Consider the following 15,270-nt stretch of genomic DNA (forward strand, 5'->3'; position numbering starts at 1 on the left):
TCTTTTCTGTGCTGAAGAATCAGAGAGAAATGCAAAGGTTAAAGGTTAAAGATTAACAGTTGGCATAGAAAATGTTTTTTGTTCTGCACAAATAGTAAAATTCCACATTCACAACACCCAAATTGTACATTCATGAATTAGGATGAAAACGTATGCCTTGTCACTGATTCACAATGTATATAATTCAATACTAGCAATAAATGAATACTAAAGATTAAAACATATTGACAGAGCATTTTGAGTTCAGGATTACGTTTATAAGATAATATGGAACATGATTAGGAGCGTGTCCTTTTATAACCCTGACCCTCTGTGAGTCAGTAGTTCATTATAGTAAGTGATGTATTCCAGCATTTATTTGTAGTAATACCGCAGAGCTGACATATGCATTAGGATAAAATACCATTGAACTCACTTGCTGGCCAGGTGCACTTTGGGAGTGATGCCAAATTCTCCAAAAAGAGTGACAAACACATTGGCGTCTGTGCCTGCCCCTCTCACATCACCTGTGACAGTCACCACCTCATAAACTGAGAGACAGAGAGAGAGACAGAGAGAGAGAGAGAGAGAGAGAGAGAGAGAGAGAGAGAGAGAGAGAGAGAGAGAGAGAGAGAGAGAGAGGTGAGGCATCATTTCATTTGTTGATTTGATACATTAGTTGATCCCACAACACAACAATCTATTCAGAAGCCCTGCTGAAATGCAGATTGAAAATGTTGTCCTTCTGCTTGTGGGTATGACGTCGCTTTACAGCGTCAGCTGAACATTGGGCCTGAACCCTGTCCAATCTATTTCTCCATAAATTTACCACAGCTTCATAAACAAATAGGATAAAAGTCAGATCATAAGAACTGGCAGGGTGTCACCTGAAAACATGTTGATAGCCTTTTACGATGGCGCAATTTGTAGCATTATGTTTCCTTCCATAGAGGGCTGCCAGGGAACTCACTGCAGCTAATCTGCTGTGGGAGAATCCATGCCTGGCTCCAAGCCTACTAAGGCTTTCTCTCTCACATTTCAGAGCTGGATTTGTGTGTATCTCTCCCTCTCTCTCTGTCTGACTGACTGACAGCCTCCAAACAGACAGGGAGGAAGGTAGATGAACACTCCTCAGTATCATGTGGCTGTGTTTGTTTGGAACCCACCACGCCTGTCTCTCTGTGTTTATGTGTGTGACTAAAGCATGTGTAGATGTGTTTGTTTTGCTGCTAAAGCTGTAAGTCAGTGGAAGGGCTTTCTATAATTCCTTTGAGTCTGGTGTGATTACATTTCATTGCTCTTTTTATACAAACAATATGAACCTGGATTGTTATAGGTTCCCAAATTATTCCTTTGTTATATTGTCTTCTTCCTTCATCAGGCTTCATCAGGCTTCATTAGGCTTCATTATGCTTCATTGGGCTTCATTAGGCGTTCTCTATACCACTGAGAACTGAAGGTAAAGTACACTTAGAAAAAAGCTTTGGCTGTCTGCCTAGGAGAACCCTTTTTGTCTCCAGGTAGAACCCTTTTTAGTTCCAGATAAAACCCTTCTGGGGTCTAAAACCCGTCTGTGGAAAGGGTTCTACATGGAACCAAATAACATTCTTCAAAGGGTTCTCCTATGGAAACAGCCAAAGAACCCTGTAAGGTTCTAAATAGCACCTTTTTGCACATGGTAGTAACATGATAGAGCTTGGGCTATAGAGTAATGTAACCAGGGGGGTTTGGGTAAAACCCCCTGGCCATTCAATGGCATTAGGTAACATGCAGATCATGGCTAATAGTGTATGTACAGGGTAAATACTAGGGCCTGTAAATAGAAGTCCCTGGTAAATACTTTATCACATTTTGTAAACATTTATTGTACAGCCTCATAAATTATACAAAATGGAACATTGTGTGGTATTCCTCTGGAAACATTCAGAGGACCCCAGCATTGCACTCTGATAGCCTCAAACCCAACAGTGAAAATTAGGAGCAGTTAATTATAAAGACACCTGAGAAAACATTACCAGAGGGAGAGAGAGAGAGAGCGAGAGAGAGAGAGAATAAAATCTGATCACAGAGAGAGACCTGATAAAGAGAGATGATAAAACCTGATCACAGAGAGAGACCTGATAAAGAGAGATGATAAAACCTGATCACAGAGAGAGACCTGATAAAGAGAGATGATAAAACCTGATCACAGAGAGAGACCTGATAAAGAGAGATGATAAAACCTGATCACAGAGAGAGACCTGATAAAGAGAGATGATAAAACCTGATCTCAGAGAGAGACCTGATAAAGAGAGATGATAAAACCTGATCACAGAGAGAGACCTGATAAAGAGAGATGATAAAACCTGATCTCAGAGAGAGACCTGATAAAGAGAGATGATAAAACCTGATCACAGAGAGAGACCTGATAAAGAGAGATGATAAAACCTGATCTCAGAGAGAGACCTGATAAAGAGAGATGATAAAACCTGATCACAGAGAGAGACCTGATAAAGAGAGATGATAAAACCTGATCACAGAGAGAGACCTGATAAAGAGAGATGATAAAACCTGATCACAGAGAGAGACCTGATAAAGAGAGATGATAAAACCTGATCACAGAGAGAGACCTGATAAAGAGAGATGATAAAACCTGATCACAGAGAGAGACCTGATAAAGAGAGATGATAAAACCTGATCTCAGAGAGAGACCTGATAAAGAGAGATGATAAAACCTGATCTCAGAGAGAGACCTGATAAAGAGAGAGGATAAAACCTGATCACAGAGAGAGACCTGATAAAGAGAGATGATAAAACCTGATCTCAGAGAGAGACCTGATAAAGAGAGAGGATAAAACCTGATCACAGAGAGAGACCTGATAAATGATTAGAAAAGAGATGTGATAATGGTATGACCTGATAAAGCTGAGCTGATATGTGTAGAAGATAGAGCGTTCTCCTTCTGGAGCCTAGGTTAGCAGGCCAAGCCTTCAGCCAAGCCTCACTTTATCAAAGCCAGGTAACTGAGAAGACAGACACCTAAACTGCATCTCCATCACAGTCACAGAGCAGACTAAATATAGATCTGCTTTTGTGTCAGCTGCTTTTACTAGCAGTGCAATGTAAAGATGAAACCTACCATTAACATTATTATTTTAAATGGAAAATGGTCTTTAGTGAGCTATGGAAAAGGCTTGCTATAGCTCTTTCAGTAAGGCCCAGCTTAGTGTGTGTGTGTGTGTGTGTGTGTGTGTGTGTGTGTGTGTGTGTGTGTGTGTGTGTGTGTGTGTGTGTGTGTGTGTGTGTGTGTGTGTGTGTGTGTGTTTGTCTGGTCTCAGTCCTTGCTCTTGGCCCCAGCATTGCTCTCAGCTCTCCCAACCCTGGCCCTAGGCCCTGGCCCCAGCCTGACTCCAAGCAGCTGTCGGCCTCTCAGTCTCTGTGGGGCTCCATTCATGTGGAACACACTGAGCTTTCATCCAGGGACAATCACAGAGGGATCCCCAGACAGGCTCTACAACAACACAGTAGAGTCCAGCTTGGCTGTAGAAATAGAACTCAGTGCCACTTCAGAATACAGCACTGCTTAGAACTGGAGTACCTTACAACCCAGACTTACAGCTGAACTATGTAGAGATACTGTCATGCCCTAGCTGGGAGACGTCCCATGGTCCTACCTTTCTTTTTGTGGTACTCTTCCTCATAGCCATCGGAGGAGTCCGTTTGGTAGGTCATCAACTCATTGTAGTAGATCTCAGCGTAATCCACCTGCTTGGCCTTGGGCTTCTTCCCTTTCTTCCCTTTCTTGTCTTTCTTGTCCTCATCGCTGTCAGCCGATCCCTTCTTCGGCTTCTTCTTCTTTTTCTTCTTGGAGTCATCTTCTTCTCCCTCCTGATCTTCCAAGAGGGGCTCCTCATCCTGAGCTTTCTTCTTCTTCTTCCCTCCATCTTTGGACTTCCTGCCTTTGGACCCCATCTCTTCCTCTCCCTGTTGGTCTCCCTCGGAAGACGACTTCTTTTTCTTTTTCTTCTTCTTTTCCTCTTTAACTTCTCCCTCAGTCATGTCCTCTTCTTCGGATTTCTTCTTCTTGGGTTTGGTTTTGATGGTGTCATTGTTGTTCTGCTCGTCATCTCCCTCTTCCTCATTTTCAATCACTTCATCCCCCTCCCCCTTCTCTGCATCATCTTCTGCTTTCTTTTTCTTCTTTTCTTTTTTCTCTTTCACCTTATCGTGGCGTTCCCCTTTTTTCTTCCTCTCTTTCTCCGGTTCCTCCTCAGACTCCTCTGGGCTCTTGTGTTTCTTCCTCTTCTTCTCTCCGTCTGGCTTGGTGTCTCCGTTGGCGTCAGACTTGCTCTTCCCTTTCGGTTTTGGCTCCTTTTCCTCCACGTCGCAATCCACCTCTTCAGTTTCCTCCGTTCCTGCAGTTTTTTTCTCTTTTGAGGGCATATTTTATTCATCCGCTTCCCTGGTCTTCAGTTTCGTAAGAGCTTCCTTGAGTTTCTGGAGTTGTAAGACAATTCATTTGACCCGTGGCGGCAGGCCACGCAGTGGCCCCTGGGTACACTGGACTGGACTGGCTGGTGTGTGGGTTTGCGGGAGGAGGATGCTGGGGCCGCAGGGAGCTCTGTCTGGCTAGGAGCGCTCCTCCTGGGGCAGGGCCGCCAACACGCTCTGCTCATGAAAAATTACTGGCTTCACGTGACCCACAGGAGAAAGCCCTGTGAAAAAGGAGCCTTGCCGAGAGAACTTATCCTCTCTGCCCCGCGCTGTGTTCTCCATTATTCATAGTGTCAGGATCGCTTTACGGGCCGGGGCGTCTCGCTTTTACCTACGTGCACACTCAAGCACACGTACACGCACACACCTACAAGCACACACACAACACACACCCCTCTCCACCACCTACCACGCCTGGACACACATAATGCATTATCATAAACAACCGCAGGACATGACTGAACATACAAGGCCTAAGTGTATTGAACTCATATTAGTCCTATGCATGGAGATCTTACCTGCAGCTAGTCTATAGTCAAACTAAAAGTTCAGCTCTAAGATGAATGTCCAAACAATGAGTATCTTATGGCTGGTGCTATTGATCCACTTTGCACCTCAGAGAGCTGGTTAGAGAATGTAGTTGTAGCAAATATTTAGTATCTGACAACCATAAAGTAAAACAAAAAAATCAGTTCAGATGTTTTTGACCAAAGAAAACTGCATTTCATGCTAATCAACACCATTTAGTGTTTTCTGTAACACTTTATTATAAGCTCATTAGTAAGGCCTTATGAGTTGTTCATAAACATCTATAACTACATTCATAGAGTATTATGACCAAGCTGTATAATGCATTATGATGAAAAGTTCTATAAATGAGCAATAACGCCTGAGGGGGTGTGGTATATGGCCAATATTCCACGGCTAAGCACTGTTCTTATGTACAACGCCACATATAACATACAACACAAACCCCCGATGTGCCTTATTTCTATTATAAACTGGTTACCAACGTAATTAGAGCAGTAAAAAAATATACCCATGGTATACGGTCTGATGTTACACGGCTGTCAGCCAATCAGCATTCAGGGCTCGAACCACCCAGTTTATAACTTCTAATACAAATCATGTATAGTATACAACTACTTCAGTCACACCTTCAGTAAAGCTCCATCCATGCTGACCTCTGCTGTTTAGAAGGAGTCAGGTCAACCCAGCCTCACCTCTGACCCCTGCCTGCAAGAACAAGTTATTTAGCTTGTGATATCCAAACTATCATCTACTGTAGCCTTCTTACTAGAGTTTGGTGTAGGTTAAATACTGTGCATTGTTGTGGTTTCAGTTTGCTTGTTTAATCAGGAAATGCAGGACATCTCTTAAGCCGTTTCTCCTACTCTTTTAAATGGAGTTGAATAAAACATGTTTTAATCACACAGACCCATGTTTAATTCACATGGACAAACGATTCAAATAGACGACAGACGATAAGACAGGTTAACCACTTACACAAAGCTACAGGCAAAGTAACACTTGATCTAATCCTGGATAAAAATCCAATCTCAAGTAGTACTGCATTGTACTTTGATATCCTGCATTCTATGAATGCTAAAACAAATGAAAAGGACAGCACTACCTCCTGTTGAGGGTTGAGAAGTTTTAAGAAAACAGTAACCTCAGACGATTTATTATTCCGTAACCAAGTTCATGTGCAAATGTCGCACACTCCATAACCTTTCGTATACATATCTGCACCTGTGCATGAGCCAAACCACTCCATTAGGCTTATTGCTGCTACCAGATACCGGATCATCTAGACGGGAGGCGGTCAGGGGGGAAGGAGATTAAGGAAGGGGATTGGAGAGGAGGGAAAGAGATCAGGCATAATATTCTTCATTTCTCTATAATCAACTGTCTGATGATACCCAATCCACAAATGACTGCAGATAGTCAGGTCTCGTCTCAGCAGTTAACCTCAGAGCATATCTAAAAAATAGCTACATGACTTACTGATTGATTTGTTTTATTATTATAGTGTTGTGCATCTTCAGGATGCCCAGCCCACATGGACTTATAAAACACTGGATTTGCTGTAGCTAAATAAAGAATGTATGTAATGTTCACCACAGGAGGTTGGTGTCACCTTAATTGGGGAGGAGAGGCTCGTGATAATGGCTGGAGCTGAATAGGTGGAATAGTATCAAACACATTATTTCCATGTGTTTGATGCCATTCCATTCGCTCAGTTCCAGCCATTATTGTGAGCGGACCTCCCCTCAGCAGCCTCCACTGATGTTCAAATACAGTATACATTATATACGGCAGTGACATACAATTGAGGAAACAAAACAAAAACCTTTAAAGTATAGAACTTCTCTTGTCATGTCTTCCAAGATTTGGAGATCAAATTTGCAACTAGGAACACTTCTTCTCTGAATTGTCATTCAAGGTTTTCTTCAGCACAACTACATAATAGTTCTGTTTCTGTTGTTAGCATTTTTTCAAACAAGGTTTCTCTTAAATCATCATATAATGTACAGTAAAATAAAAAGTGCAGTTCATTCTCAATCTCCCCTACATCGCAGACTGTACTGTACATAGCCACTCTTCTTTGTTTATGGCATTGATCCTACCTACTTCAATTTCCAGAGGCAGTATCCCGGTTCTCAACTGGGCACACAAGGACCTTTGGTTTCTGGTTAGGTGGGAGGTGACATAAGGTTCTGGATCCTAGCTGTCAGTTGACCATTCTTCTTTGTAGTTTAGGGTTCATTTGTGTTTGATCATGTTGATATTGCATCATAACTTATTTCTAAATACAGTATGTGTTGTAGATCAGCTTCCTTAAATATGTCATTGAGTTCCTTTGTCCAAGGGTAGTTGTGTTTTATCCTAGTTGAAAAGCGTGTTTGTTATTCTGTCCTCTGGCATATCAATAACACGGTTCCATAACCTAATCATTTCACCCCTCTGACTTATTTCATGGGCTCCCAAACCATGTCTCATTGAATAGCAAGGCTTGGGGCAAACTTATGCACTGCCAAAAAACATTGTTTGGCTCTATTCTGAATAGAGTTTGCTGTTTTGGCTTTTTTACAACCCCAGATTCCAGCAGCATAGTTCTAAAAAGGATTAAACAATACATATTCCTCATCAATCTACACACAATAGCCGATAATGACAAAGCAAAAACTGGTTTTAAGAATATTTTTCAAATGTCAATAAAAAATATTTGGAAAAACCTGTTTTTGCTTTGTCATTATCGGCTATTGTGTGTAGATTGATGAGCGGGAAAAAACTATTTAATACATTTTAGAATAAGGCTGTAACGTAACAAAATGTTGAAAAAGTCTGAATACTTTCCGAATGCACTGTATATGAGCAAGTGTACTTTAGGGTTATTGTTCCAAAAGAAAAGTCATGAATACTTCTTACTCTACCCTTTTTCTGAAGAGCATTATCTGGGTTTTATTTGGGTTAATCATTCATCTCCCTCTGGTACACCAGAGCTTGACAGTGTTCAAAATACATTGCAAATCAAACTCACTCTCTCCAAGGAGGACAATATAACCTGCGTATAATAGTATCCCCAAAGTTGTGTCATCTAATTTAACTCCTAGGTTAGCATGCTTGATTTGCTGGGCCAAGGCATTTAGAAAAAGGGCAAACAAAGTTGGGGAAAGCACATCGCCTTGTTTGACTCGAAACGGAGTGGGAAACCATCCAGTCCTCAACTCATTTACCTGTCTCCAGGAGACTGGAGCTCTATATAGGAAACCATCCAGTCTTCAACTAATTTACCTGTCTACAGGAGACTGGAGCTCTGTATAGGAAACCATCCAGTCTTCAACTCATTTACCTGTCTCCAGGAGACTGGAGCTCTATATAGGAAACCATCCAGTCTTCAACTAATTTACCTGTCCACAGGAGACTGGAGCTCTGTATAGGAAACCATCCAGTCTTCAACTCATTTACCTGTCTACAGGAGACTGGAGCTCTGTATAGGAAACCATCCAGTCTTCAACTCATTTACCTGTCTACAGGAGACTGGAGCTCTGTATAGGAAACCATCCAGTCTTCAACTAATTTACCTGTCTACAGGAGACTGGAGCTCTGTATAGGAAACCATCCAGTCTTCAACTAATTTACCTGTCTACAGGAGACTGGAGCTCTGTATAGGAAACCATCCAGTCTTCAACTAATTTACCTGTCTACAGGAGACTGGAGCTCTGTATAGGAAACCATCCAGTCTTCAACTAATTTACCTGTCTACAGGAGACTGGAGCTCTGTATAGGAAACCATCCAGTCTTCAACTCATTTACCTGTCTACAGGAGACTGGAGCTCTGTATAGGAAACCATCCAGTCTTCAACTAATTTACCTGTCTACAGGAGACTGGAGCTCTGTATAGGAAACCATCCAGTCTTCAACTCATTTACCTGTCTACAGGAGACTGGAGCTCTGTATAGGAAACCATCCAGTCTTCAACTCATTTACCTGTCTACAGGAGACTGGAGCTCTATATAGGAAACCATCCAGTCTTCAACTCATTTACCTGTCTACAGGAGACTGGAGCTCTATATAGGAAACCATCCAGTCTTCAACTCATTTACCTGTCTACAGGAGACTGGAGCTCTATATAGGAAACCATCCAGTCTTCAACTAATTTACCTGTCTACAGGAGACTGGAGCTCTGTATAGGAAACCATCCAGTCTTCAACTCATTTACCTGTCCACAGGAGACTGGAGCTCTGTATAGGAAACCATCCAGTCTTCAACTCATTTACCTGTCTACAGGAGACTGGAGCTCTGTATAGGAAACCATCCAGTCTTCAACTCATTTACCTGTCTACAGGAGACTGGAGCTCTATATAGGAAACCATCCAGTCTTCAACTCATTTACCTGTCCACAGGAGACTGGAGCTCTGTATAGGAAACCATCCAGTCTTCAACTAATTTACCTGTCTACAGGAGACTGGAGCTCTGTATAGGAAACCATCCAGTCTTCAACTCATTTACCTGTCTACAGGAGACTGGAGCTCTGTATAGGAAACCATCCAGTCTTCCAGTTTATAGTCTCATAGTCTAGCTCTAATCACAGTGGATACAGTGTAAATCCGATCTATACAAGCTCTGTTTTTATGAAACCTGTTCTTCTCATCTACAAGAAAACCTGACATTTCCAAATACTGAGTCAACTTGTTGTTTAAGATACCCGAGTATAATTTGTAGACTGTGCTAGTAATTCAGACGCCTCTGTAATTTAATGGGACCTGTGGATATTACTTTGATGACTAGGATTGGTTTAATGATGGATCTGTACCCAGTTGAAGGAATGATACCATTTGAAAAAGACAGAATAGAGTCTGCAGTAACTTCATTTGGAAGCTCCTCTATTCCTGTTTATTTTCTTGTTTCTGCTTTCTCAACAGCCTTCCTAACTTCCTCCTTAGTCAAATTCGCATTCCGGAATGAGTTTGAGGTGTATCCAGCCCTATTCATCTCAATTTCCATCCCATTTTTTAAGTTACAAGTATAATTTAAAAAGTCATCAACACAGATGTTATATTGTTGCCTGAAAATAGGTTAACAAAATCATTCTCCCAGTTATCTAATATACAATTTTTCTTATGTTCAAGTTCACCATTTTCCAATGTGATTTCCATGGGTATTTTCATAACTCTTTTCGGGCCCAGTTTATTGATTCCAAAATTGCTGAGAGTTGTTACTTTGCAGTTGTTTGAGATGCAATGCGGGACCCCTTCTGAATCTCCTCCTAAAAAATCTTAGCTTATTGTCAAAGATACATTGATTGTTCTTTACATTTTAGGAACCTCTTTTCTGCAACTCTCATTACAGACCATAAATTACTTAACTCTTTATTCCAATACGGCTCACCAATTGTTTGAGGTCTCTAAGGATTAGATGATATTCGGTGGTGTAAAGTACTTAAGTAAAAATACTTGATAGTTCTACTTAAGTCGTTTTTTTTGTATCTGTACTTTACTTTACTACTTATATTTTTTGACAACTTTTACTTTTACTTCAATACATTCCTAAAGAAAATGATGTACTTTTAACTCCATACATTTTCCGTGACACCCAAAAATACTCATTGTATTTTGAATGCTTAGCATGACAGTAAAATTGTCTAATTCACACAATTATCAAAAGAACATCCCTGGTCATCCCTACAGCCTCTTATCTGGTAGACTCACTAAATACATGCTTCATTTGTAAATTATGTCTGAGTGTTGGAGTGTGCCCCTGGCTATCTGTAAATTAAAAAATACAAAAAATGGTGCCGTCTGGTTTGCTTAATATAAGGACTTTGAAATGATTTATACTTTTACTTTTGTTACTTAAGTATATTTGATCAATTACATTTACTTTTGACACTTAAGTATATTTTAAACCAAATAGTTTTAGACTTTTACTCAAGTAGTATTTTACTGGGTGACTTTCACTTTTACTTGAGTCATTTTCTATTAAGGTATCTTTACTTTTACTCAAGTATGACAATTGGGTACTTTTTCCACCACTGATGATATTGATTTAACAATGAAACACTTTTCCATTGTCTGATGTAGTACATGACAGAACCGGCCATCCCACTGATCAATATTTTATTGTGTTTTCTGGCAAGCTTCCAGGTTATCAACAAGGTCCATAAGAACAGTGCAGCACTGTCAGATGACAGAAAATAGTCATGTAGGCTTCTAGGACTTTTGGTCTGATTTGCATTTGACTTAGATAAGCCTACACCACCTTCTCCCCCAGTACAGTTTCCCACCATGAATTTCAGAAACAATGAATGAAGAGGCAGTCTACTACGGTCTCCAGTCAGGCCAATACACTCAGGACCTTTACTTTCCACAAGCTCTGTTGAGGTAATCACATTCAACCCCACACATGTATTCAGACAGTTGTGGGATGTTACAATACAGTCGACGACTAGTTTTCCCATTGTTGATATTGATGTGAAATGTATAATTTTGTGGTGATAATCTACCATTCAGAATGCAGCACTTGGAATTCTTTAAGAAGCCAATGAACTTTTCCCCATGCCTATTTACCCACATTTCGAAAACAATTCTTACACATTTTCAAACTTGAGTAAAACCCCATATACAGTATCGTAACACAACTACATGTGCTAACAGAGCACCATATGTGACAGGTTAAAGGAAATACTCATAGCCTGTTATACATTAAAAAGTATTAGTAAGTTCATAGTATGTGAGGATCTTAAAACATCTAAGGTTAAAAAGATCATGCATGCTGTATTAGTTGATAGAGATTGATAACATTCATATAATTGTGTTAAAGTTAAAATCCATCAAGTGTACAAAAGGTAAGAATTGTAAAAGGAATGTGTAAACGTTATATTGATTACTTTATTTTGTGGTGCCTAATTGAAGGGGAAAAGTGTTAATCTGTGATCTACTAAATGCTCTTTAATCTATGAGCCTGAGATCGATTGCTCTGGTCTCCACCCAAGTTCGCGGGGAAATCGCGGTCTTTTCCTCATTACAGTAAAAGTTCTCATTGAGGAAACAATACCGTATCACTCTCGTGATTATTTCTCTCCTTTTTCAGGTATGTTATTGATGATAAAACAGAGTCATTTAAATGTAATAACTCGCTAACATGTCAAGAGTGTTTAAGGTGTGTCTTGGTAACATCTTGAGAAAGTTAGAGTTACGTTTGCAGAGTAATATGAGCCCTGCTCGGTTGCAGCTAAGGCTAGCTTCGTTCTGAGAGTAGCTGCCATTTTATGTCGATCGTGAATGGACATGTGCGTTGCTAATAAGATATTTTGCGGTGTTATTTGTGTAAGGGTTTTTCAAACACTTTATTGACTGTTGATAAATTGAGTTATGGTTTACTGAGTTAAAACGTTGTGCTTGACAGTTATATTGAAATGAGTGTATGTTTCAGTGAATTAGTGTATACTGTTGTGACTTGAATAAGCCTTGTACCCTACAACACTAGCTCTTTCATGTAGATCTGTTGTTTTGTAAAATGTGTTACTTGTGTAAAATGTGTTACTTGTGTAAAATGTGTTACTTGTGTAAAATGTGTTACTTGTGTAAAATGTGTTACTTGTGTAAAATGTGTTACTTTGGTAAAATGATTACAGTAAAAGTTCTCATTGAGGAAACAATACCGTATCACCCTCGTGATTATTTCTCCCCTTTTTCAGGGGCGTAACACATACACACCTGGGGTGGCAGGTATCCTAGTGGTTAGAGCGTTGGGCCAGTAACCGAAAGGTTTCTAGATAAAATCCCCTAGCTAACAAGGTAAAAATCTGTTGTTCTACCCCTGAACAAGGTAGTTAACCCACTGTTCCTAGGCTGTCATTGTAAATAAGAATTAGTTCTTAACTGACTTGCCTAGTTAAGTAAAAAAAAACACCATACAAAAAAGGTGCTATCCAGAATCTAAAAGGGTTCTACATGGAATCCAAAAGGGTTTTCCTATGAGGACAGTCGAAGAACCCTTTTGGAACCCATCATAAACAAATAATGCATTTCTTACCTTCTTAAGGACTTACCTCTTCATCCATATCCTATCAACTGCTGATCATCATAATCAATGTGACAACCTGCATGTACACAACTGGATAACTGCTCACCTGTATCCCTACCCGACCTCTTCATTTTAAAAAGATTTTTCTTTATAACCGGGCTGACTTCTCTGAATCTTCTCCTCCGTACCTGCTAGTGAGGTGACCTGAAGATCATGAGGTCAATCACTTGTACTCTGCTCTCTTTATAGGCCATGTCGCCTCTTTAAATAAGCATGAGAACATTATTCAGTGGAAAGTGAACTTGGATTTAATTAGAACAAGTGAAAACAGAGAAAGCTTTGTGATTATACTGTAAGAGGAGAGACACAGTGATTGAAGTTTACTTGGTTAGGATTCAGACAGGTTGGTTGTGTTGAAAGGTCCATGTTTAAAGGGGAACATTGTGATTCTTGTGGCTTCTCGGTCAGTGTCAAATGTTTTGGCTGATATTGACTGTGTTTTATTCCTCTAAATGCTACACTGGGCTTGACACACAGTGTATGTAGGATCTGGGAAACTTAGTTACACACATTCTCGATTCAAATACGCTTTTTTTGCTGCACAGGAAATGGTTTTGACCTGTTTCGGGGGCCTACCCTGTACATCTAAATACCCATCAGTGGTTCTGACAGCTCAACGGTTTCAGTATTATGCTAGGCCTGTGAAATGCATTAGGCCTATACAGTGCATTCGGGAAAGTATTCAGACCCCTTGACTTTTTTCACATTTTGTTACGTTACAGCCTTATTCTAAAATGTATTAAATTGTTGTTTTTCCTCATCAATCTACACACAATACCACATAATGCCAAACCAAAAACAGTTTTTTTTACATTTTTACAAATGTATAAAACCTATTAAACTGAAATAGCACATTTACATAAGAATTCAGACCCTTTAATAAGTACTTTGTTGAAGCATCTTTGGCGAGCGATTACAGCCTCGAGTCTTCTTGGGTATGACGCTACAAACTTGATACTGTATTTGGGGAGTTTTTCCCATTCTTCTCTGCAGATCCTCTCAGGTTCTGTCAGGTTGGATGGGAGCGTCGCTGCACAGCTATTTTCAGGTTTCTCCAGAGAAGTTCGATCTGGTTCAAGTGGCTGGGCCACTCAAGGACATTTGAAGACTTGTCCCGAAGCCACCCCTGCATTGTCTTGGCTGTGTGCTTAGGGTCGTTGTCCTGCTGGAAGGTGAACCCTTCCAGCAGGCCCTGAGCGCTCTGGAGCAGGTTTTCATCAAGGATCTCTCTGTACTTTTCTCCGTTCATATTTTCCTTGATCTTAACTAGTCTCTCAGTCCCTGCCGCTGAAAAACATCCCCACAGTATGATGCTGCCACCCCCATGTTGTACAGTAGAGAAGGTGACAGGTTTCCTCCAGATGTAATGCTTGGAATTCAGGTCAGAGTTCAATCTTGGTTTCATCAGACCAGAGAATTTTGTTTCTCATGGTCTGAGAGTTCTTTAGGTGCCTTTTGGCAAACTCCAAGTGGGCTGTCATGTGCCTTTTACTGAGGAGTGGCTTCTGTCTGGCAACTCTACCATAAAGGCCTGATTGGTGGAGTGCAGCAAAGATGGTTGTCATTCTGGAAGGTTCTCCCATCTCCACAGAGGAACCCTGGAGCTCTGTCAGAATGACCATCGGGTTCTTGGTCACCTCCTTGACCAAGGCCCTTCTCCCCCGATTGCTCAGTTTGGCCGGGCAGCCATCTCTAGGAAGAATCTTGGTGGTTCCAAACTTCTTCCAATTAAGAATGATGGAGGCCACTGTGTTTTTGGGGACCTTCAATGCTGCAGAAATGTTTTGGTACCCTTCCCCAGACCTGTGCCTCGACACAAGCCTGTCTCGGAGCTCTACGGACAATTCCTTTGACCTCATGGCTTGATTTTTGCTCTGACATGCATTGTCAACTGTGAGACCTTATATAGACAGATGTGTGCCTTTCCAAGTCATGTCCAATCAATTAAATTTACCACAGGTGGACTCCAATCCAGTTGTAGAAACATCTCAAGGATGATCAATGGAAACAGGACGCACCTGAGCTCAATTTCGAGTCTCATAGCAAAGGGTCTGAATACTTATGTAAATTATGTATTTCGATTTTTTTTATTTCAAAACCCTGTTTTCGCTTTGTCATTATGGGGTATTGTGGGATGAGGGATAAAAATTATTTAATACATTTTAGAATAAGGCTGTAATGTAACAAAATGTGGAAAAAGTCCAGGAGTCGGAATACTCTCCGAAT

At 40.7% G+C, this 15,270-nt stretch overlaps 1 protein-coding gene across 1 annotated transcript in view; it reads right to left on the bottom strand.

Moving 5' to 3' along the window:
- loxhd1a (lipoxygenase homology PLAT domains 1a) overlaps positions 1 to 3,833 on the bottom strand; it is a 44,499-nt gene extending 40,666 nt beyond the window's left edge. Inside the window, exons 1-3 of the mRNA XM_029709959.1 lie at positions 3,783 to 3,833; positions 3,633 to 3,708; positions 416 to 530 (exon numbers count right to left, since the gene is read on the bottom strand). Coding sequence (XP_029565819.1) covers positions 416 to 530; positions 3,633 to 3,708; positions 3,783 to 3,833 — 242 coding nt within the window. The remainder of the gene's footprint in view (positions 1 to 415; positions 531 to 3,632; positions 3,709 to 3,782) is intronic.
- Between the last annotated feature and the right edge of the window lie 11,437 nt (positions 3,834 to 15,270).

This window comes from Salmo trutta, chromosome 23 (assembly GCF_901001165.1).
Source record: "Salmo trutta chromosome 23, fSalTru1.1, whole genome shotgun sequence".
In the NCBI taxonomy this organism is placed as follows: Eukaryota; Metazoa; Chordata; class Actinopteri; order Salmoniformes; family Salmonidae; genus Salmo; species Salmo trutta.